The sequence below is a fragment of the Aphelocoma coerulescens genome, chromosome 5 (genome assembly GCF_041296385.1).
Source record: "Aphelocoma coerulescens isolate FSJ_1873_10779 chromosome 5, UR_Acoe_1.0, whole genome shotgun sequence".
NCBI lineage: Eukaryota > Metazoa > Chordata > Aves > Passeriformes > Corvidae > Aphelocoma > Aphelocoma coerulescens.
Genome location: NC_091019.1, coordinates 1,351,650 through 1,372,411, shown reverse-complemented (window position 1 = coordinate 1,372,411; position 20,762 = coordinate 1,351,650). Strand labels below are relative to the sequence as shown.

Genomic DNA, 20,762 nt, shown 5'->3' with positions numbered 1-20,762 from the left:
CTGGACAGGGATGGCTCTGGGGAGTGAAGCAACAGGAATAATTTCCAACCAGAAGCTGCACTTGACGCTGGAAGTGCAGCTTTAGCACTCCAGAGGTGCTGTTTTGGAGCTGTCTTTGCTGCATCCGAATGCAGGATGCAAGAAACCTTGTAAATGAGCTGTGTTACTGTGGGCTCAATTAAGATTGTCTTCTCAATTAACTGTCTCCACGTTCTAGACAACAGGCAATCAGCATTTAACTGTGAGCAGAAACCATTGCCAATGCTCAAGTAACGCTTTGGGAAGCAGGAGTGAGCATTTTGCTATAGGGATGGAAGGAGTTGCCTGTTGTTTCCTTCCCAGGAGTATCACAGATAATTTCTGTTCCCATCCTGCCTCAGTTCCTGCTTGGCTTTCACTGGAAGCACAGTTCCTTCTGGAGGAGCTGCACGCTGTGGCCACCAGCTCCTCGCCCTCAGTGGCACCACAGTGCTGCCCCCCAGGCCTGCTCAGCTCTGCCTTATGAGGAATAACTTTTCCCAGGGAACAGCCAGGAAGCGACACTCACCACCTGCCACCGACTGCGGGAGCCCCGTCACCTCCCTCCCTCCATGGGAGACACGTTTGCAGTGAACAAGGCAAGTAACTCCCTAATGGTCAGCACATCTCTCATTAGCAGCTCCTACAGTCAGGACAGGACAGCCCCATATCCATGTGTGCTCACCTTGGGCTTGATCCCATCTGATTCTGGTCAGCTGGATGCTGTGAGTGACATTCCAGGCACGCCGTGGAATAAGGCTGTGCTTCCCTGTGGAGAAAACACCTCCCAGGTAGACAGGGAGTACAGACACATGTGTACCTGTTGGTGCACCCACCTGTGCAGTTACCTGTACCCCAAAGTGCTGCCCTGGGAATTAAAGGGAACTGCTGGGCACACTCATGCTTTCACTGCATTTTATTTAACAACATGTTATTTTTCAACTATATTTAAGTGGAGAAGCTCCAGTGTGTTCCAAATTTGCCCAGCACAGACGGAACACAAGGAAAACAAAATTCCTTTCAATGCCGAACTAAGAACTTGTACTGACTTTGTCAAGGCAATTAAATAAACCAAACAAAGATTCGTTTCTCTAACAAGAGGTAGGGAGGCCCTGGCAGAAGGAAGCACTGGCAGATCTTGCAGCACCTGCTTTTGATCCATCTCAAGAGAGATGAGGAGACTGCTGTAATCCACATGGTGGAGGATCCAGTCAGGCAAAGGCAAAGCCTCCCAAAGCCAGTCGGGGCTGGGACGGAAGGGAAAGGGTTCCAAACGAAGTTTTCACAGTCTGTATTATCCAAAGCTTTGGAAGGGGATTGGGAGTAGACAAATGCTGTCACAGTATCAAAAAGTCAATGAAAAATGAGTCTGCTAGTGAGGAGAGTGCTGTTGGCACAGGAGAGACCGTTCCTGCCGGTCGCCGATCCAGCCGGCCCCGTGTGTCCACGAACAGCTGCAGAGGTAGAGCCCTCACACGGTGACCTTCTCCATGACATTGTCTGGGACGTGCACCTCATCCCCTTGCACCGTCACCGTGGCCGACTGGCCACAGATGTGCTGGTGGTCCTTCCAGTCCTGCCACAGGAGAGCAGAGGGAAAGGCTGTGAGCAGAACAGGCCCTTGGAGAAGGGCCCTCACTGTGTGAGAAGCACTTTCTCTCCACAAACCAGACCAGTGATGGAGGGCAAAGGAGCCACGCACTGGATTAGTATAAGAGGTGGAATCGGACTAAGCAGAATGCTGCCATCTCCACACAAACAGGATATCAGTGCCAGGTGGAAAATTTACTGAGTCAGAACCTTGACTTAAAGCCTCTCCTGGAAGGCAGCTCATGACACTCAGCGCTCCTGAAGGACAGTGCTGTGCCAGGATCTTAGCTCAGCTAGGAGAAGAACAGATTCCTCCTGGAACTGACTGAATTCAGGACAGCTGACTCAGCTGAACCACCCAGCAGAGCTGTAACTGGCCATCCTTCTCTGCAAGCAGGGGCCAAGGGTCACTGTAAGGAACTGGTCTGAAATGTGACACACAGCAGCTTCCTCCACTGTACTTCACACCCGTTCCCACCTCCCAAGTTCACAATTGTAGAGTCTGTCCCACTGTATCACCTGCAGCCATCACAAATAATGGAAAGGAGAACTATGTCCTTGGTACCATGGCAGGAGCAGCAGGGAAGGAAGGAAGCAGCTCACCAGGACGCAGCAGGAAGGGGCTGTAAAAGCGCTCCCAGCTCCCCGCAGTTCCCAGTGAGGCGTCCATGCTTCATTTCTGCTGTTACTCGGACTTTTTGCATCACCTTTGGGAAGGTGTCTACAAACCTGGGGACCTTCTCTACCCTTTTAACCCTGTCCTGACTTGCAGACCTGCCCCATCACTACAGCCTTGCTGGTGATCGCACTGGCAGGGTGGGTTTGGAATGCCTGACCCACACAAGGTTCTGCTCTGACTGGATGGCTGTGCTGCCCGTTCCTCCCTCCGTGCTGACACCCATCAGGTGACAGCCTGAGCTGCCTGGCTGTCCCCAAGGTCACGCAGCCCTGTCCAGGGAACTGAATCCCAAGTCACAAGCAGGCTGATACCTTCCGCTGGCAGAACGTGGAGCAGTAGTTGACTTTGTGGCATCCTGTGCACTCGTTGGTGGCCTCCCGACCGCAGTTGACGCAGGATTGCTGTGGGAAGGGATGGAGAGGGACGTGTCACACAGAGACAAACCAGGGGCGTCACCGAGGTGCAACGGAGGTGCTGTGACCGGCTGGAATGCCAGAGCAGTGGGAAAAGCTCCCGTTTTCCAAAATACCCTCAGCACACCAACCCACAACAAACAGGCCCAACAGCCTCTGGATACACCCTCAGAGACCCACTCTCCTTGCTCTTTTAGCAGGGATCACTTTGGAAAATGGAATGCACCTCTGTTTTCCTTTCTGTTGGGAAGGAAGCTCTCCAAAACTGTGGGTGAACACTGAGTGGTCATGGAAATCCATCTCCATCACCCCAGGCAAACCTCCCTCCAGATAGGTCAGGTATCCATCAGCCAGGTAACTGCAGGAGTCGGGTGTATCCCAACCAGACATGTCAGGCTGTGCACAGGCTGTGCACAGGCTGTTGACACACAAGCTCTGAGTTTATCCCAAATTTAAAGGTTTAAAGGCAGATTTCTTTGGTGCTTTTGTTGGGTTTATAAGCTTGTGTACATCTGAGAGAGAGAGACTGAGGAAGGACAACAGACTAGGAATACGGATGGGACCTTTAGGTAATTTTCCCCCCGTTTTAGAGAGGAAAAAGGGATCTGCTCCTATGGATATGTTCCTTGGTCCTTTCCCGGTTATGACTATGTAAGGAGTGTACCAAGAGGGAAACAGGAGTCAAATTAAGAAGGCTCTAACAGGAGCAAGGATTTAAATCCAAAAGCAAGGCAAAATAGGATACACAGGTGAAAAACCACACCTGCTCTTTAAGGGATGTTTTTGTGTCTATCGCTTTCATCTTATCTTGGTGACATCAATTAACATAACCTGTGTATTTAGGTGGAAACAGCATTGAACTGCCACCAAAATAAGCACTTCACAGAGCATTCCACTTCCAGCTCATTAAACTCCTGACAATTCATTAGCACGTCAGCAGCAGTGACAGGAAGCGTTGCTGGGCTGTGAAAGTATCCTGGGCTCTTGAGTTCCCCCAGGCTCCTTCTCTCTTTGAGCACAACCACCCCAAAAATCAGTGCTCTGATTAACACCCCCTCTCACACCTTTCCATGTACCTGAAGTGAACAGCTGGTGAGACTGAACTGTGCTTGTGCTCCTGATGTGCAGCTGGGGATTTGGGACACCAAAAACGGCTTAAAGCTGTGATTTGGGACTTGCAAAGCCTGCCCTGAGGGGACACTTGACTGGGGCTGTTTGTAACCTGTACAGCTACTGGAAAATGTGGAAAATACACGGGGCATGGTTGTACCTGAAGATCTGAAAGAGAACTGAGCAACACAGCTCTAAGGGCTTCAGTCATGGGTCCAGAACTAACTCCCATTCCAAAAGCCAGAGGAAATTGTGGAGTTATGAAAACCAGCTGACAGGACAGAAAGGAAGCAAGTTCTCTTCCTGTTGCAGCTCTGTGACAGCCACCCACCAGAGCTGCAGCACCACCACTCAGAGGTGAGGGAGACTGATGAACCTGGCCAGGTGACAGTGAAGGAGCATAGAAAACTGTGTGGGAAAGGGGAGACACTGCTTGGAGCACTGGCCCTACTAGGAAGGGCTCAGATCCCTTGCCAGAAGGCCAGACACAGAGCACAGGATTCCATAGCAATGACAAAACCTCTGTGTCTTTAAATGGACTGAGACAAAGACCAAAAGGCTCTTCACAACACCAGACATCCCCAGCCTACCTTGATGATGATTTCTGTCTTCCCGTCCACATCCTCTGTTTGTTGGAATAACTGGCTCTGGTATTGCTGCAAGGAGAACACACCAGACGTGTCATTTCCCAGCCAGAGCATGATGTGAGGGGTTGGAAAGGGCACTGGGATGGAGGGTCCCCACGCTGAGCTGTGTCTGCCCAGCCCCACACTGCAGTTGCAAGAGGACAGGGTGGCCCCTCACTCCTCCCTTCTAGGAGAGGGACACTGTCACCTGGTGCGGAGACAGGGCAAGGAACTGGTTGAGAAAACGGCCTGAGGTCACAAATTGCCAGTTCAGTACAGCATGTCCTCCAAGCCCAGCTTCCCACTCCATCCAGCCACAAACTTGTCCTTAAAATGGGGGGTTTAACTGCAACCCCCCCCCAACATGGGAACTGGGAAATTGGCACAGGAAACATGAGGAAAACGCCAAGGTAGCAAGGACAAGTGGCACATTCCGGGGACAAATTTTGGGTGAAGTCCAGTGATCCTAATCCACTAAGAGGCAAAGGAGTCTGGAGGGAAGGCACAGCCCAACAGATGGGATTAGGGGGAAAAAAACCCTGACAAAATTAACACACCTAAGACTTTAGGAACAGCACTAACCATAACCATTACTCCTCCTTGCAACAGAAGAGAGGGCTGTAGAACAAGTTGTGACTCCATCACTTCTCTGGAGGTGATGTTCACAGCCTGCTTTGGGCCCACTCTGGCTGCCTGGCAGAGTCACATCACACCAGCTCAAGCCCAGCCAGGTGCTGCTGTACCTGTTGCAGCAGCAATACACTCAACAGTGGGGGACAGGAGTCCCAAACCAACAACATCCAAACACAGTCCCAAATTAATTATGTGCTAACCCTGGCTTAAATGTATTTGGAACAGTTAAAAAGTCCGAAAAAAGCTGAACCCCATCCTCCAGGCCAAGCAGGTTCATCCAGGAGTTCACTCAACCCATAAGGAGATAAAAGGCTTAATTTACAAGTGTATGACCTGAGAGCACAGTATTTATTCTCCTGTGAAACCACAACCTTCAAAACCTTTATATAACCATGACAGAAATTAAGTTAAAAAAATGCAGGCAGATGGAGGCGGAGGCAGGGAAACCTCTTGCTGCGGCCTGCCAGGGGTGTGATTTGGTTCTGCCCTATTTGACATGGCAATTCCAGCCATGCACCAACCATGGAGAAGGAAAAGATGCGACAAGAGAGAGAAACGAGCCAGACACATTCAGATCTCTCACAAAAACAGCTCCACAAAACCCAGAACCTCCAATTCCCAAGAGTATCACTTGCTAGTTTGGAGTACACAAGGCACTGTTTGCTGACCAGAGACATATTTCTTAACTGTCCAACCCTTTTTAGATTAATTTCATACTCTCCAGTCCTGAACTGGTTTAATCCTTCTAAATAAGCATTCTGATGCCCCAGCTGTTTGCTGATTTAATTTTCCACCTTGCTTTCAAATGAGCAGGGCTCTGGAAGCATCCCTGCTTTACAGAGGGATATTCCAATTAAAACACTTGTCAGATTTCAACACTGATTCTCTTCAATTTATACAGAAAATCCATTTAACACAGCTCCTGAATATCTTTATTATCCCCCAGCAGTGCTGGCACAGAATTTGGTGAGCATGTGTAATCTCCCCATCCTAAAGTTTATCTGATATAAACAATGGATTAATGCACACTCAAAAAAATTACACTGCCCAAGCACACCAACACATGTCAGTCCTGTCCTTGAACTCTTCATTTTGGGCCTGATCTGCAAATGTCAAATATCCATTGCAAGAGACACCGAGCCTTTGTTACCCCACTCACCCTGAATTCCTAAATGTCTTTCCCTTACCAAAAAAAATGCAGTAAATCCAACATGGACATATTAACCTAAGGATCACATACTCAGCTACAACCTAATTATAATTACTAATGATACTCAAGAACCGTTTCTTAACAGCCACATGAGATTCTACCAAAGCAGTTGTATTTAACTAATCCCACACAAAATGCTGCAATTCGGAAAAAACTTGTAAATATCTCAACATTTCAAATTTTTGCAATATCATGACACATTTTGGAAGTTCATACATATAACACGGTGCTGGAGGGCTCACGGTTTGCTTTTCTTTCAGGATGTCGCTCCCCAGGACTTCTAAGTAACACAAATGTAACCTTACTCAGAGAATCCTAACACTTTGCAAACTTGCACACGAGCTGTCTGGGAAGGAAGTGTTATTTTCATCTGAGGCACAGTGAGGCTAAGGACTTACCCAGGGGCATCAAAATGACTTGTGGGAAAGATGGAAATAAAATTTGAAGGAGGTCCTCAGTCTTGAAATTTGCCCAACAAACCATGACCCTTGAACAAATTTACAGAAATTAAGAAGTGCAAAGAGAGCAACTGAGTGCATGTCAGAACTGCCAAAATACTAAATTATGTGCTAAAACACCTCCCTGCTGGTGAAGCCTTTAGCTCCAGCACTTGGAACAGTTCCTTCAGAAGGGATAAGGATGTCCCCAGCCCCTGACACAGGGCTGAGATCCTATGAGTAGGGAGGTAGAGTGCAAAACCCTCCTGTCAGACACACTTCAGAGCTGTGTGAGTCCCACAAGTACCAACACAGCCCAGCATAGAGCACAGCTCCTGCTATTTAAAGCTAAGGCAACCGAACTGCTGCTCTATGGGAGCAGGACAGCTCATTTGTGATATTTAATGACTCCAAAGCACATCAAATAATAAATATCATACCGAAACACATTATAGTGAGTGATGTGTAACATACAACAAGGCACCTAAGTTTGTGTATCCACTTGGGAACCAGCTTGTTTCTATCAGGTCTCTACAATCCTGCTCTGTACTAAGTCACTCTTCCAGGAAGAGCTGAGTCTGCATCTCTGTTATCATCTCATCTGTGGTCCAGCCTTGCTCTGCAGCTCTGACACGACACCACCAGGAAAGGTGCCCCCTGTTTGCTCACCCTCGGAAGTGCTGTCAGTGGAACAAACACAAAGTGGTGAGAAAGCACCAGTTTCCTTTGTATTAAACTGGTTCAGGAAAAAATCCCCTACCTTAAGGGCAGGAAGACCCCCCCCCCCCCCCCCGTCTCTCATACACTTTAACTGCCCAAAAAGCCATGGGACCACATGCATAGTCAGAGTAGGAAAGAGACTCATGTTACAAACCACTAGGAATTTGGGAAAGGCCCTTTGACCAACACAGAAGCAGCGAACCACTTCTTTGACCTATAGTGTAATTGCTTCCCTGTATCCAGGAACACAGAGTTTTGTCCAAATGTGGAATTCACAAGCAGGAATTAATTCAGAAATAGCTACTTGTGATACTGCCCAGATGGTTCCAGGAGCCAGCACAGCTGAGAATTGTCTGGATGATAAAATATCCCCATGAGCACACAGTTTTACCAAAATGCACAAGTGTGCAGATCCCCATTACACACTGAGAATGATGAGACACAAGTGCTGTAACTGGGGATGCAGTAGTTCCTGGGCAAGGGGTTTTCTCTGGAAACAATCACGTGCTCATCCTTCCCATGTCAAGTTAGCTTTAATCCATACACAGGAGGGATTTTAACTCCCATTCCCAGGACAAGAAGTAACTAGAAGAACATCAAAGAGAGCTGGCTTTGGATCAGGGGGTGTGGAGAAGGGATTGAACAACCATTCCAGAAACCACTCTGAGGATAAACACAAGGGAAGATGCACACAGACTGGAAAAAGAGCAGAGTGAAGTTAAATGAAAGCAGATGTTTATCTCTGAACTGTGCCAAAGCTTCCAATGTTTCAGTGTCCCACACTCTGTGGAGCTTTCCAGCAGCAGTCAGCCCAAACCCGGGCAGCAGCACTGGCACCTGTTCTGCAGGAGGAAGGCAGGGAAGGATTACACTCCCAACATATCACACACCTGCACATCAAGGATGCAGCGTATGGGAGAGTTTAGCAGAGCCAACGTGGCAAAGAATATCAAAGAGGCAGCTGTGGATCTGTGGGAGAGGGAGAGCACATTCAGTATGGAGCCATACTTGGGTGCATACATGAGCTGGTGGTCAGAAGGATCCAAGATCCCTACTGTGCATCAGCTACAGAGAAGAAAAGCAGCGAGAAGAGGGCAGTCGTCGTGGGTAATCCCCATCCACAAGAGAGAGAATATGGGAACCAGCCAGGGCTCCTGTGAGACCAGGCAGCCTGCCAGTCCTACCACAGGACTCGTGTGAGATCAGCTTTGCTTGCACAGTTCTCAGCAAGACACCTCTAAACGTTACTGCTTTTTTTCCTGAGAGGGATCCGTCTGATTTTTGTTTATGCCTCAACATATGCTACACATGAGGTGAAGGATTCCTACAGGGGCTGGACACGTTCTGGCAACCCTGTTCAAGAGGCAGCTTCGCGTGGCAGCCCATCAGGGCAGAGAAGGTTTCCACGATGGGGCTGTGAACAACCCCCCCACCTGCCGGTAGGGCAAATGCCCGGATGCCCGCGAAAAAATGCCCGGGAAATCGGGCTGTGAGAGGAGCCTTAGCACATAAAAGCAGCTAACTGCGACACACCGGGGAGCTTTGGGTTTCTTGGAGGGCTCAGGGGCTCGCTCGGAGGGTCAGCTTGGCCCTTCTTTCCCTCCCCTCGCGTTTTCTTTCCTGTGGTCCTGCTTCCCTGCCCATACCTGCTTTGCCCTGCTTCACCGTTTCCGCGAACCAGCTCGTTGCCGTGGCGACCTCGTGCTCCGCTGCCTCCCCGACCGAGCGGGTGCCGCCGCAGCCAGCCACCTCCGCCGTGGTTCCTGCGCTGCCCGCCGCAGCACTAGCCCGTAGCGACCAGCCTGTCGCCGCCGCCTGCACCCAGCCGAGCCCGCAGTCGCAGCCGCCGCCAGCCGCTCACAAGAGCCGCGCAAGGCAGCTTGAGCCGACGCCAGAGGCACGCTGCTCCTGCTGCTGCTGCTGCTGCTGCTGCTGCTGCTGCTGCTGCTGCTGCTGCTGCTCCTGCTGCCGCTGCCACCGCTTGAAGGTCGTCCCCGACCGCGGGGGCTCGCTGCGGATTGCAGCTCGCACGCTCCGCCTGCTGAGCTGACCCTGACAGAGCGCCGGGGTTCTTGTGGTAACGCTGTCCCTGTCTTCTGTTTCTTTCTCCATCTCTCTTTTCCCCTCTCTGCTCTCTTTTCCATCCCACTTCGGTAGGACACTTACCTTTCTTTATGAATAAACGGTTCTCAGATATAATATTGTCGCATTTGTACTTTATTTTTGTCGGAGAAGTCTGTCAAGACGACTCCTCCCTGACTCCCTCTTTTACACTGGGACAGAACACTTCCCCATAAACTCTGGGATAAGCTGTTCCATATATCCCATCGAAAGCCTACAACAGGCTCACCTGACAGCAGCCACTGCACTGCTGAACACTCATCAGCTTTCTCAGACCAGGACTCAGTGCCCACATCCCATAAATTTATGGACAGCTGATGGAAGAGCTCAGGATCGTGACACCAAACAGTCTGTACAACCAGCCTGCTGCCCACAGCTCCTGGAATCCCAGAGCACTCTATTCCTTTCCCCATGATACAAATAACTTGGGAAGATCTCTCTTGCTAACACTGCTCTCAAGGCTTGGAGAAACAATTTCCAATACCACTGCTTCAGCCAGGAATTGCTCTGCTCACCAATTCAGCCCCAAAGGTGCCCATGGCTGAGCCCCCTCAGCCCCTGTGGCACAGTTACCTCTTTCCTCTCCACATCAGCCTGGATCTTGGCCTGTGTGACAGCGGCCTCGCGGAAGGAGGAGCTGGCCTGCTTGGCCTGCTCAATCAGAGTCTTCAGCTGCTGTGCTGTGCTGAGCAGGGAATTGACCATCTCCTCCAGGTAGAGCCAGCTCCGCTGCTCCGTCACCTCCAGCCCGTTCACCACCGACGGCGACATGGCTTTGGTGGGCGTCGTGGGGGGCACTGCCAGGGCAGGCAGAGAGGTCAACACTGGATGTAAGGAACAAAAGAGAATATATAGACAGTTAGGGCATTTCCTTTCCATAAAGAGAGGGGTGCGGGGAGTTGGGTTTTGGGTTTTTCTGTGTTGTTTGGTTTCTTTTTTATAACATCGTTTGCAAAATTTCCAATCCAGGAAAGTTTTTTTTGCTAAACAGATCATTCCTTCTGCAACATCAAGTGCAGGTCTGTGCAGAACAAGCCCATGGGCACTCTCAAACCACAGGACAAGAACGCCTCCTCCTGACCTGGATGCTCTGGGAACAGTTAACACCTCCCAGCACTATTGTGGAGAAGCACCATGATGCAGTGAAAGCGGCATTCCCAGGAACTCCTCCACCACTGCCAACAACATTTCCCTCAGCCATGGCTAGGTAAGGTTAGAGTAAGTCACTCAGTGACCCAATACTTTACAGAAACATCCTGATGTTCCTACCCAGATGTCAGTTCTCATGTTTTGAACCACAAAACTCAGGCACTGATCCACATCTGTGCTTCCTGAATTCTGACCTTTACATAACCCTGGCCAGACACTGGACTTAACCCCAAACAGTCACCATTACCTCCAAGTGAGTGTATTCCAAAGATGCACTTCCCAAAACCATGGGTTGGGAAGCCCTTTAATAACCCAGCAGTTGCTGTGTCACTGAAGCAGCTACTTTTCATATTAGATGTGCATGTACACTGGGAGATCAAGCTATGAGGAAATTAAATGCAGACCCAGGAACTCCACTATACACAGTGTAAGCTCAGCTTAGGTAACATTCCGGGAAGAAATGTTATCTGGCTTTACGTTTCCAAAATGCAATAAATACCATCTGCCATAAACCTCAGTCCAAGACATTCACATCTACCAACACTGACCTCGACATTCCTCACTGAATTCTTTACCAGTAAAAAGAAGGTACCACCAGCTTCAGGGCTGTGCAGACTTCTTACCTCAAAATGTCCTTAATTAAAACAGTAATTTTAATGAATTTGCACACAAGTGGCGTCGAACTATTTGCACTTAGATATGAGTATGAGATAAACCGGTCTTTTTTATCAGCCTCTGTTTGCACAAGAGCCTTTCCCACTCTCCATTTCCAGCACAATATTTATCCCTGCATGCAATTTGATAACATATCAAACAGGAATTACTTCCGATTCCTCATTTTGGCACAAGCACCTCAGGCAAGCGAAAGTATTCACCGGTGAAAAAATAATCAATGTTTAATTAGTAACATCAAGATCTGACTAAGTCTTAACAGAAGAAGATCTGTCTCTGGAGACCGGGAACATCCTGTGCTGGTCCAAATAAATAAATAAAGGTCATACAGAGGGGATTGAAAACTGACACCAAACCTGCCCAAAAGTACCTCCAGCATGCACCACTGGAGTCATAAAGGCATGTGAGGATGTCTAGAAAAGCTTCTATGACATGATTTTAAAAGGGTTCATTCTCCTCAGACCAAACACTAAATAAATGTTCGGCCACAGTGCCCAAAGAGGACAAAAGCCTGGAAGCAAGAACTTTAGGAAAGGCAGGGAATGCAAGATGACTCACAATGCAGAATCACAGCAGCTGCCTCCGGCAGAACCAACAAATCAAAGTTCCCAATAAAGAGTGACAAACTTCCCACAGAGCGGAAACCTGCTTGTCCAAATCTTAGTAACTGTAAAACTCAAAAGCAAAATAGAGCAAAGTTTAATTTTCTGCCCTAATCTGCCCTTTGCTGAGAAAGATGTGAGGAAATTCAAGCACAGTGAGAGCAAACATACCGATTTTTGGATGAGATGTTGGCAGTGCAGCCTCAGGGAAAGGTGAGATCTGGCAGTTGTCCTGGTAACTGGGATAGTGAGGCTCTGGATGAGACACTCGGCAAGGCTGCTGGACGTTGGTGTCCTGAACTGCAGGAGAACAAGGGCCTTGGGAATCACTAACACACCTGGCGGGTGGTTCTTATGCTGCTTTCACCCCCATTTCTTTACATTTTATACAAGTTCCTCACTCTGTGGTAATTCCCAAAGGTTGGAAATGTGAAACAGCAGCATGATCTCTCACAGTCAGCAAGCAAGGAAGCCTGGTTCTGGCTCCACCATGCTCTGCTTTCACGTTTACAGCCACAGGTTCCTTGGTTCCCTCCCACACATTGAAATATCCATGATCATCACAGGGCTCCAAACTCCAGTTCTCGGAACAGGATCATTCCCCCAGGAGAGCTCACAACCCAAAGCATGACTCAGACTGAGAGAACTGAAATATATGTCATGCATTTATATTTTGTTTGATTTTTCCTGGCATTTTTCACTCTGTTTCAACCCTCACCTAGTACGGGATTTTTTTTTTTTTTGGTAGTATTTTAGGTTAAATGAGGAGTAAAGAAAAATAAATTACAGAGATGAACATAAATCCCAGGAACTCAGCAGAGGTGAACACTAGCAGCGGCCACACCTGGGCAAAGTTTCTCCTTTGGTGCAACTGCTAGGATTTCAAGCTGCTGAAATGATTCCACAGGAAGGACGGTGCCTTACAGAGTGTCTCCCTTGAGAAATAAATCCTTTGTGTTGCATTCAAAATGTTCCTTCCTACAGCAGTGGGCATCCAACCCTCTTTTCCTCCTCCCCATGGCTGTCTGGGAGACACCTCAGCTCTTACCAGTGGCTCCAGTGAAAACATCCCCCTGTGCCGGGCTCTCCGAGATGATGGCCGTGGCCTCCACGGTGGACGCCCGGTCGAAGGTCAGTGCCCCGGAGGTTGTGATCTGTCCAGAGGGAGTCACGGTGACTGGAAACATTAAAGCACTTTCATAATTAACACTCAGCATGGAGGACACACCCATCCAGCTGTTGCTATCCCGGTGCTGCACCATCCAAGCTCAGGGTACTCACAGACCACCAGCCTGGGATAACCCAGTTTGGATCACGCCTGTGACCAGTGTGGTTGGAAACAGGAATAAAAGCCCCAAAGGGCTTCTGAAGGCTCTACTGTCCTTCCAAGGCTCTGGGGGCACGAGGCCAAAACGTTAATTTACAACCTAACCCCTCCCAAATCACCACCTTTTCAGTTATTTTACAAACCATAACTTAGCACCTCCCATAAAGGTTCAGTGAGGCCACACACCCCATCAGTTTCTGGCTGCTTTATGACAATTTTAGCAAGAATGATTGTTGCTACTTAAATCAACATAACAACCTGTGGACTACTGCTACTTCCATGACATTCCAGAACAATTTTAGCTGTTTATCTACACAAAGTGATAGAATGTACTTGGCCAATGCAAGGAACAGGGCACAAAATCCTTCTGGATGACTACACCTCAGTGGCTTCAGAACGTTTAAAACCCTTTTTAGAGAGGATTATTTAAGTGGTACCATTAATTGGTGATGGGCTGATTCTGTGGCACACAAAAATTAAATTTTAAAATACTGTAGCTACAAATTCCTGGCTGGTGAAATATGTGGCCACCAAAACAAGAAGTTCTCTCTCCCAGTGCCAGCATGAGAGAATGAGCAGCCTCACAGCACCTCACAGAACAAACCAATACAGATTAAACCTATTTGGGGCCTAAAAAACCCAAAGCCACAAAACAACTCTGCAGAATCCTTGCGTGTTTCTCCTCCTACTGCTGCTGATGATCTCATCTTATGGTTTTTGTTCTTTTTTTAGATTTCTGTTGCTTCCTCCTCAACTCACTTTGTACTGTTACTGTCCAAATGATGCCAGTGTGCCGAGAGCAGGAGGACACATGGATGTGACGGGGGATGTGTGAGCTGGATCAGCTTGCCAATTAATTCCTGTTCTCACACAGACGGTTTGCCAATCAAACCAGTAAGTAACAAAGTGCGTGCTGAATGTTGGAGAGGGATGTGCAGATCAAAGCATCACCTTCTGCCTCCTTCATTAACGACTTTCAGGCTGGGGGTTTCGTTCCAGCTGCTTCCAGATGTTGTTTCTACGTATTGCAAGGAATAGCAAAAACCTTGCTCCCGTTTCTAAGGGACACAAAGAAGCTCAGGGGATGGAATGGGGATTTCTGCAGAGCAGAGAAGGGCCAGCCTTCCCCAAAATCTAATTCCAGCAGGAAATTTCCCAATTGTTATTTGTGAAAAATCTACCTGAAATCCACTATGGATCCAGGCCAGGACTCCGTAGCTCTCCCCCCACTGAGAGCTGGTACAGGGGGCAATATAATCATAGACTATAACCATACAATCCTGGAATGCTTGGGCTTGGAAGGGACCTTAAGGTCATCTCTTTCCACCACCCTGCCATGGGCAGGGGCACCTTCTACTAAACCAGGTTGCTCCAAGCCCCGTCCATCCTGGCCTTGAACACTTCCAGGCATAGGACATAATCCAAACCTCTCTCAGCACAAAATATGAAACCTACTGTTCACTGCACAAACATGTCATGATGCTTAAACCTGAGTTTCCTGGAAGTCTAGAGCTGCACTTTTTCCTATTCAACTTGTGTCCAAATGTGGCAACACTGTGCTACTTTCTGTAAAATAGGAAGTGACACTGAGCGAATAAAACCATCTAATGAAAAAAATGTGACCAAAAAAAAGGACATTTTTCTCAGTTGGACAGTTCCAAGGGGCCACTAACAGACATAAAACACCGAGTGGGGCAACTCTCCAAAGAAAGGGAGCAATTTTTACCAGGAGAAAAGAACCTACACGTAGTTGCAGCAGTGGCTGGAAGCAGAGTGATGTTTTTGGAGCAATTCTTCTTCACTGGAGTTGCAGGTATTTCATTTTCTTTTTTCCGCCTTTTATATGGCACAAAGAGTCGTATAGGGCCGCTCTGGGCAGAACAACACCGGAAAGAAAATGAAAAGAAAAAAGGAGAAGGCATCAGCTGAGGCACCTCTTTGAAGACTTTGGGTTTACTCTCATCTTTCCAGGAACAGCAGCACGGATCCCTATGGATGATGTGTGGTTTGCAACAATTGACCAAAACACCTAAAAGTTTTCCAAACAAAAAGAACTTTGGAAAAAAAAAAGTTAAACTCGGCTCCCTCCATTTGAAGAGGCACAAATTCAACCTCTTCCCACTATTATTTAAGGAGTAGAACTGGGCAGATAATCAGCTGCTGGCCAAAATGGTGGAAAGAGAAAAGGAGGGAGGAGAAGAGAGGAAGAAGTTCCAGGCTAGAAAACAAGCACGTCAGTCAGTTCTTAGCAGAAAAGAAAGGCGAAGCACCAGCTCAAGCTAAAGTCTTCTGCTTTCAGGACTTAAACCTCATTTTTGAAACAAACTAGCAAAAAAACCAAACCCCAGATCAACTAAGCAGTTTTAAGATGAAAATATTGATCTGTCATAAGATTATAATGTTACTTCTTTACAAAAATATTTTTCCAACTCAAAACATTGTGAAATTTGAGTGAAAAATCACAAATAGCATTGACATCCCCAAAAGGCATTTTGCATAAATATATTAATTAGGAGAAAAAAAATAAGAAAAAAGCAGTATGATCCAGTTTTACTGAGGCTGTCCTACAATAATGCCAGCAGTTCCTTATCTCCTTTCTCCATGGGGCAGAGACACTCACGTGTCAGGGCACTCAATTCCCAGGACACCCATTACCTGCTCGCCCAAGGGCTGCGGCAGCTTGACTGGTTAATTTTTCCAACAAAAATAATTAGTTCCTAAAGTAATGGATGTAAAGCCCCCCACTCACCAGTGTCATGTCATCACAGCAAGCGGCACAAGTACACGAGGCAGCGTGGGGATTTAAAATCCCATCCTGGAATCAGAAGTGACCAGTTCAGCATGAGAGTCACCAAAATCACCGAGAGCACACCTTGATCCTGCTAAAAAATGTGGATGGCTCCCATAGTGGTACCTATTCCCTCCTGGATGCTGTACAGTAACAGAGAGGCCAGTTCACCACACCAGAGCAATGGGGTGAGAGGGTCAGAGGAGAGCAAAGGAAAACCAAACCTTTTCCACACCCAAATGCCAGGAAATATGAATTTGAGACTTGATTTCTGCCCAAACAGAAATTGACTGTCAGTCTAGTGGAAATGCCAAGTTCTCCAGGAGACTCAAATAAAGGACCCAAATAATGGATGGTGAAAGTGAAGAGTATGTGTCAGGCAAAGACACTGAAGGAGATCACATTACTGAATTACAGTATCATGGGTGAGAGCTCAATTCCTGTGGCACAGCTCAAGGCTGGGCTTCACCCTGCAGAAACCCTTTCCAGTATAAGCAAGATTCCCAGTGCGCTATTTGAGACACACTGAAAACAATTCCCCTACGTCACTGACTCTCAACCAAACCGAGCGCTGCTCCGGTGCCATCAGCACCTGGCTCCAGCTGCTCCTCCCGCAGAAAGGAGGGAGCAAACTTAACCTTACGTGGATAAGGCACTGCAGGGGCCGCCCGGCATAGCGGATGCTCCTCTTCCAGTCCTTGCTGCTGGCTCGCCCCGCCATGGCTTCAAACTCCGTGGGGCTGTACCAGTTGTCCCCTTGCTTAATGCACCTGCCACGGCCCCCTGAAGTAAAGCACCAAAACACGCTGTTAGTCCAGGTTAAGGATAATTTTGCCACTTCCCTGAAGAAGAAAATATGGAAATTGCTGGACAAAATAGCAGTTAATCTGTAAGAACCACCAAATCTGCCCATTGGCTGCTTCCCATTTCTCTGAGATAACTATGTCAGTTTATTATCATGGCTGTGACAATGACTGGGCATGGTGAGAGCTCCAACTCTGGGCCTCAAAAGGCTATAAAAATTACTCCTCCACTTGAAAGAGAAGTCTTTATTGGATAAACACCACAAATTTAAGTCTTTCCTCAATTTGCACTTGAATTTCTGATCTTTTTTGTGTTGAAGAAAACTTTCTGTCCACGAAGCAAGCACTGCACTGGGCAGCCAAGCTGGCTGGCAATTTCTGCTGCTGCTTCCCCAGCTTCCCCACAGGGATAAAAGACAAGAGGAGGAGCTCAGGAGCCCCGTGAAGAGACAAACTCTCTATTTGCATTCCAGCAGGGATTCTTCAGAGCTTTGCAGAAACACAAGTCTACTCATGAGACAAAAATTAGAGGAGTCGGCCTGTTACTGAGGAGAGACACTGCATGGCAGCCTGGATATTTGCAGGTTTAAGAAAAAGTTTAAAAGCCTCTGAAGAAAAAGCAAAACAAAAGGAAACAATAATATCAAAAGGCACTGGGCTGGCTTGGAAATTTCTTGGCTTTTTTTCTCTCATGATCAGCCCTTAAGAGTAGCCTGATTAAAAGAAGAGTACAGAAGGAGCTGTGCCACTCCTCAGCCTGGGTGGCAGTTACCTGAGCCGAGCCTGTTCTTGTACAGAATGCCACTGATATTCCGACACCGCACCGGGAGCTCGTTCTCATACACAGACGGGTCCCAGTTGTACTTGGTTCCACTTTTCCCCTGGACAGCTGTCAAAGGGGTAGGAGGAGACTGTGGTCCTTGGAGAAAAGAGAAAAGAAAGGTGACAGCAACCAAAAGGCAGAGTGGCTGTTCCATCCCATGCTCGGCTGGGTGATATGCCAAGGGGTTGACTGGAGCAGCTGGAACCCCCCCGCCACAATGGAGCAGCCTGAACGATCTGAGAAGGGCTGGTAATTAAGCAAAGAGGACCTGAGGAAACAGGCTCTAATAGGGAATGCATGCTGAGATTGTGACCTGATCCTTACACCACCTGTAAGCCATGGCGTAAGGAGCTGGCTGGAGATTCTCCTTCCCAGAGCACATCCTGTGGGGAGTTTTAGAGCACTGAAGGTTTGCTGTGCCATCTTGTGGGCAGCAAGGAAACTGCCAGGCAGCCCTGAACAAAACCTCACCGATAGAGACACTGAAGTATCAGCCAGTGCCCTCAATGCACATGAAAATGTGCTCCAGGAGCCTTGGAAAGAACACGTGCAGAACTGGGACACTCGGATTTTTATTATCCATGTTAAAATGATTCGTGTGCCCTTGGGGGTGGGATGGGTGTAGAAAGCCCAGTAGCAAGGCAAGGTTTTTCAAGCAGCTTCTTTGCCAGGATTAGGGCAAAGAATTAGGAAATTAAACACATTTCTGACAGGAAAAAAATTTTTAAAATAACAAGCATTCTTGTATTCCCACGAAAAACACAAAATACTGTGTGAGGACTTGGCATCTTAAAGGTCCTTTCCAACCTGAAAAACTTTATGGTTTTAAGAGGGGGCAAACTATCATTATAATATTATGCACATATTTTTAGATTCTAGAAAGACAATTAGAGTGGAGAAGAACCCACCCCTCCGGGAGAGTGACCCACCACAAGCAGACTGTCTTATACCTGGTGTGAGAGGTGCCGAAGGCCCCTTGATCCCGGTGGTTTCGACGATGCTGCCATCCGTGTGCACCACTATCAGAGTGGCTTTTTCAGGGTTCAAGCTGTCACCAATTTGGAGGGCTGTTCTCCCGGACTACAGAAGAAATAAAGAGTTTAAATTGATTAAAATACTTCAACACAAATAGATTTCAATAACCCACAGGTACCCCAAAACTCCAATCAGTATGGCAGTTATTAGGTTAATTTTTGAGTGTTCAGACAAGCAAATTCAAAGATTTCATGTTCCAGGCCATCAGTTCTGTTACAAAATGAGTACGTGGGGGTGGAAAGGTGAAAAAGCTAGGAATAAAACCCCTGTACGTCCCCCAGCTAATGGGTTTGTGGCTTAAAGCCTGGATATTACAATGAAAACAAGTCTTTGACCTTACTACAGCTCTTCATTTACCTGAGAAACTTTGTCAAGGCCCTCAAATGAAAGGACGGACTTACCAACACATGTCCTGAAATTGAAGCTGCATTGGCCACAGATGTGGTGAAAACATTGTCTGCAGAGGCCCCCACGTTGGCTACTGTCACTGTGGTGACTTCTGGAATGTAAAACAGGATTAATTTAATGTTCTACTGCATGCAGAGAGCCTGATGAACAGCTGAACAACGACAAAAAATTCCTTCTTCCTTCCTAGTCGAAATTAATTTTATTTTTCATGGCACCTTTGTTATGAACACAATCATTCTAATTTTTTTTCATCTCTGAGTTCAACAGGCTTTAACCTCCTTGAAACCAGGGCAGTCACTATCAGCATGTGATGAACTAAGGGAAAAATAAGTATTGCACCTATACTAGGGATACTCTGAGCTGTGGTGCTTTTATTTAAATAGGGGCAACTGGCAAACATCAGGATAAATTGAACAACTGACTGCCTCTGTCACGTATTAATTCCAATGGTGCCATGACCTGTGCACTCCGTCCAGTTAAGAACTGCCCAAATGTACAGTCCAGCGTTTCTGTGGTGTTCAGCGCTTGGACTGGCTCGAATCTCTGGGTTTTCACGTGGGGCGAGGGTGAAAGAATAACTCCGGAGCCAGCCGGGCGGGCGCCGGGCTCTGGACTCTGTGGCACCGCAGCTGGGCTGCACCGGCCTGCGTGACCCGGGACACGGGGCCGTGTGGCTCAGGTGCACGGGGCGGCTCCCGCCCTTTACTGTGTGTGAAGGGGCGGAGTGTGGGATTCGGTGAGGGGGTGGGAGCGCTCCCTGAGGGAGCTCGAGGTCCCAGCCCGAGCCCCGGGGGCTGTGTGGGGGCAGGAGGCCGGGCTGGGGGAGCCCCGGGCGGGCTGAGGGAGCGCTGCCCGCCCTGACCTGCGAAGGCAGCGGCGGCGGCGGCCTCGTCGGCGCTTGGCATTGGCGGTGCTCCCATCTCGATGTGCTCGGCGTCTGCCGCCATCACCGTTACCGCCTCCTCCTCCTCCTCCTCGGGCTCCGCCTCCCCCTCCGCTGCCTGCGGTGGCTCCTGCTGCTGCCCGGGGCCCGCAGGCAAGCCGAGCTGTCCGGCGGCCGGGTCGCCGTCGCTGTGCTCCATGCGCGGGGCCGGGGGTGGCCGAGCCCGCCCCGCCGCCCCCCCCCGGGCGTGCCTGAGGGGGGCCCTGCAGGCGGGGGGGGCCGGCGAGCCGAGCGGCGCCGAGTATGCCCGAGCGCTGACGAGCCGGTTCGGGGCCTTCCGACCGACTTCCGATGAGGCCCGAAGCGGCCCGAGCCGCTCGGGCCCCTTGCGAAGGCGGCCGGCGCGCGCGCTCCCTGCCGGCTGGCCAATGGGGCGCGGTCGAGTCCGCGCGGCGCGGCCCGAAGCGGTACCTGACGGATCGGGTGAGACCCGAGCCCGCCCGAACGCGGCCGAGTCCCCGAGCGGTGCGGCCCGGCGAGGCGAAGAGTCCCGAGCGCGCTCGAGCCGTTTCCGATCTCTGCCGAAGGGGGTAGCGAGGAGCGCCGATGTGTGCCGAGTCCTCTCCGATCGCACCCGAGCTCCGCTCGCCGGCCCGAACGGAGACGCCCGAACGGGCAGCGCCCGAATCCGCCCGAAAGAGACCGAACCGGGCCG

At 49.0% G+C, this 20,762-nt stretch overlaps 1 protein-coding gene across 2 annotated transcripts; it reads right to left on the bottom strand.

Annotated features, from left to right (window-relative positions):
• Nucleotides 1–919: 919 nt before the first annotated feature.
• DEAF1 (DEAF1 transcription factor) lies at nucleotides 920–20,247 on the bottom strand. Of its 2 annotated transcripts, XM_069016164.1 has the most exons (14): nucleotides 20,027–20,247; nucleotides 19,158–19,255; nucleotides 18,672–18,801; nucleotides 17,671–17,817; nucleotides 16,739–16,878; nucleotides 16,057–16,122; nucleotides 15,052–15,178; nucleotides 13,029–13,157; nucleotides 12,152–12,280; nucleotides 11,937–12,053; nucleotides 10,131–10,381; nucleotides 4,401–4,466; nucleotides 2,599–2,688; nucleotides 920–1,594 (listed from the first exon to the last, which is right to left on the bottom strand). In XM_069016164.1, the coding sequence occupies exons 1-14, from the start codon at nucleotides 20,244–20,246 to the stop codon at nucleotides 1,490–1,492; spliced, it is 1,815 nt and encodes a 604-aa protein (XP_068872265.1). In that variant the 5' UTR covers nucleotide 20,247; the 3' UTR covers nucleotides 920–1,489. The 2 variants fall into 2 exon arrangements, with proteins under 2 accessions (XP_068872265.1, XP_068872264.1); XM_069016163.1 differs by lacking the exon at nucleotides 11,937–12,053 and having other exon boundaries at nucleotides 20,027–20,246.
• Between the last annotated feature and the right edge of the window lie 515 nt (nucleotides 20,248–20,762).

Excerpts from the sequence above, each read along its gene's own strand:
- DEAF1 (XM_069016164.1), bottom strand. The coding sequence starts at position 20,246 with ATGGAGCACAGCGACGGCGACCCGGCCGCCGGACAGCTCGGCTTGCCT. Across the intron at positions 16,123-16,738 it reads CCCTGCAGTGCCTTATCCAC|GATGGGATTTTAAATCCCCA; the intron begins GTAAGGTTAAGT and ends TTCTGATTCCAG. Across the intron at positions 10,382-11,936 it reads AGCTGCTGTGATTCTGCATT|TGTTGACCTCTCTGCCTGCC; the intron begins GTGAGTCATCTT and ends CCTTACATCCAG.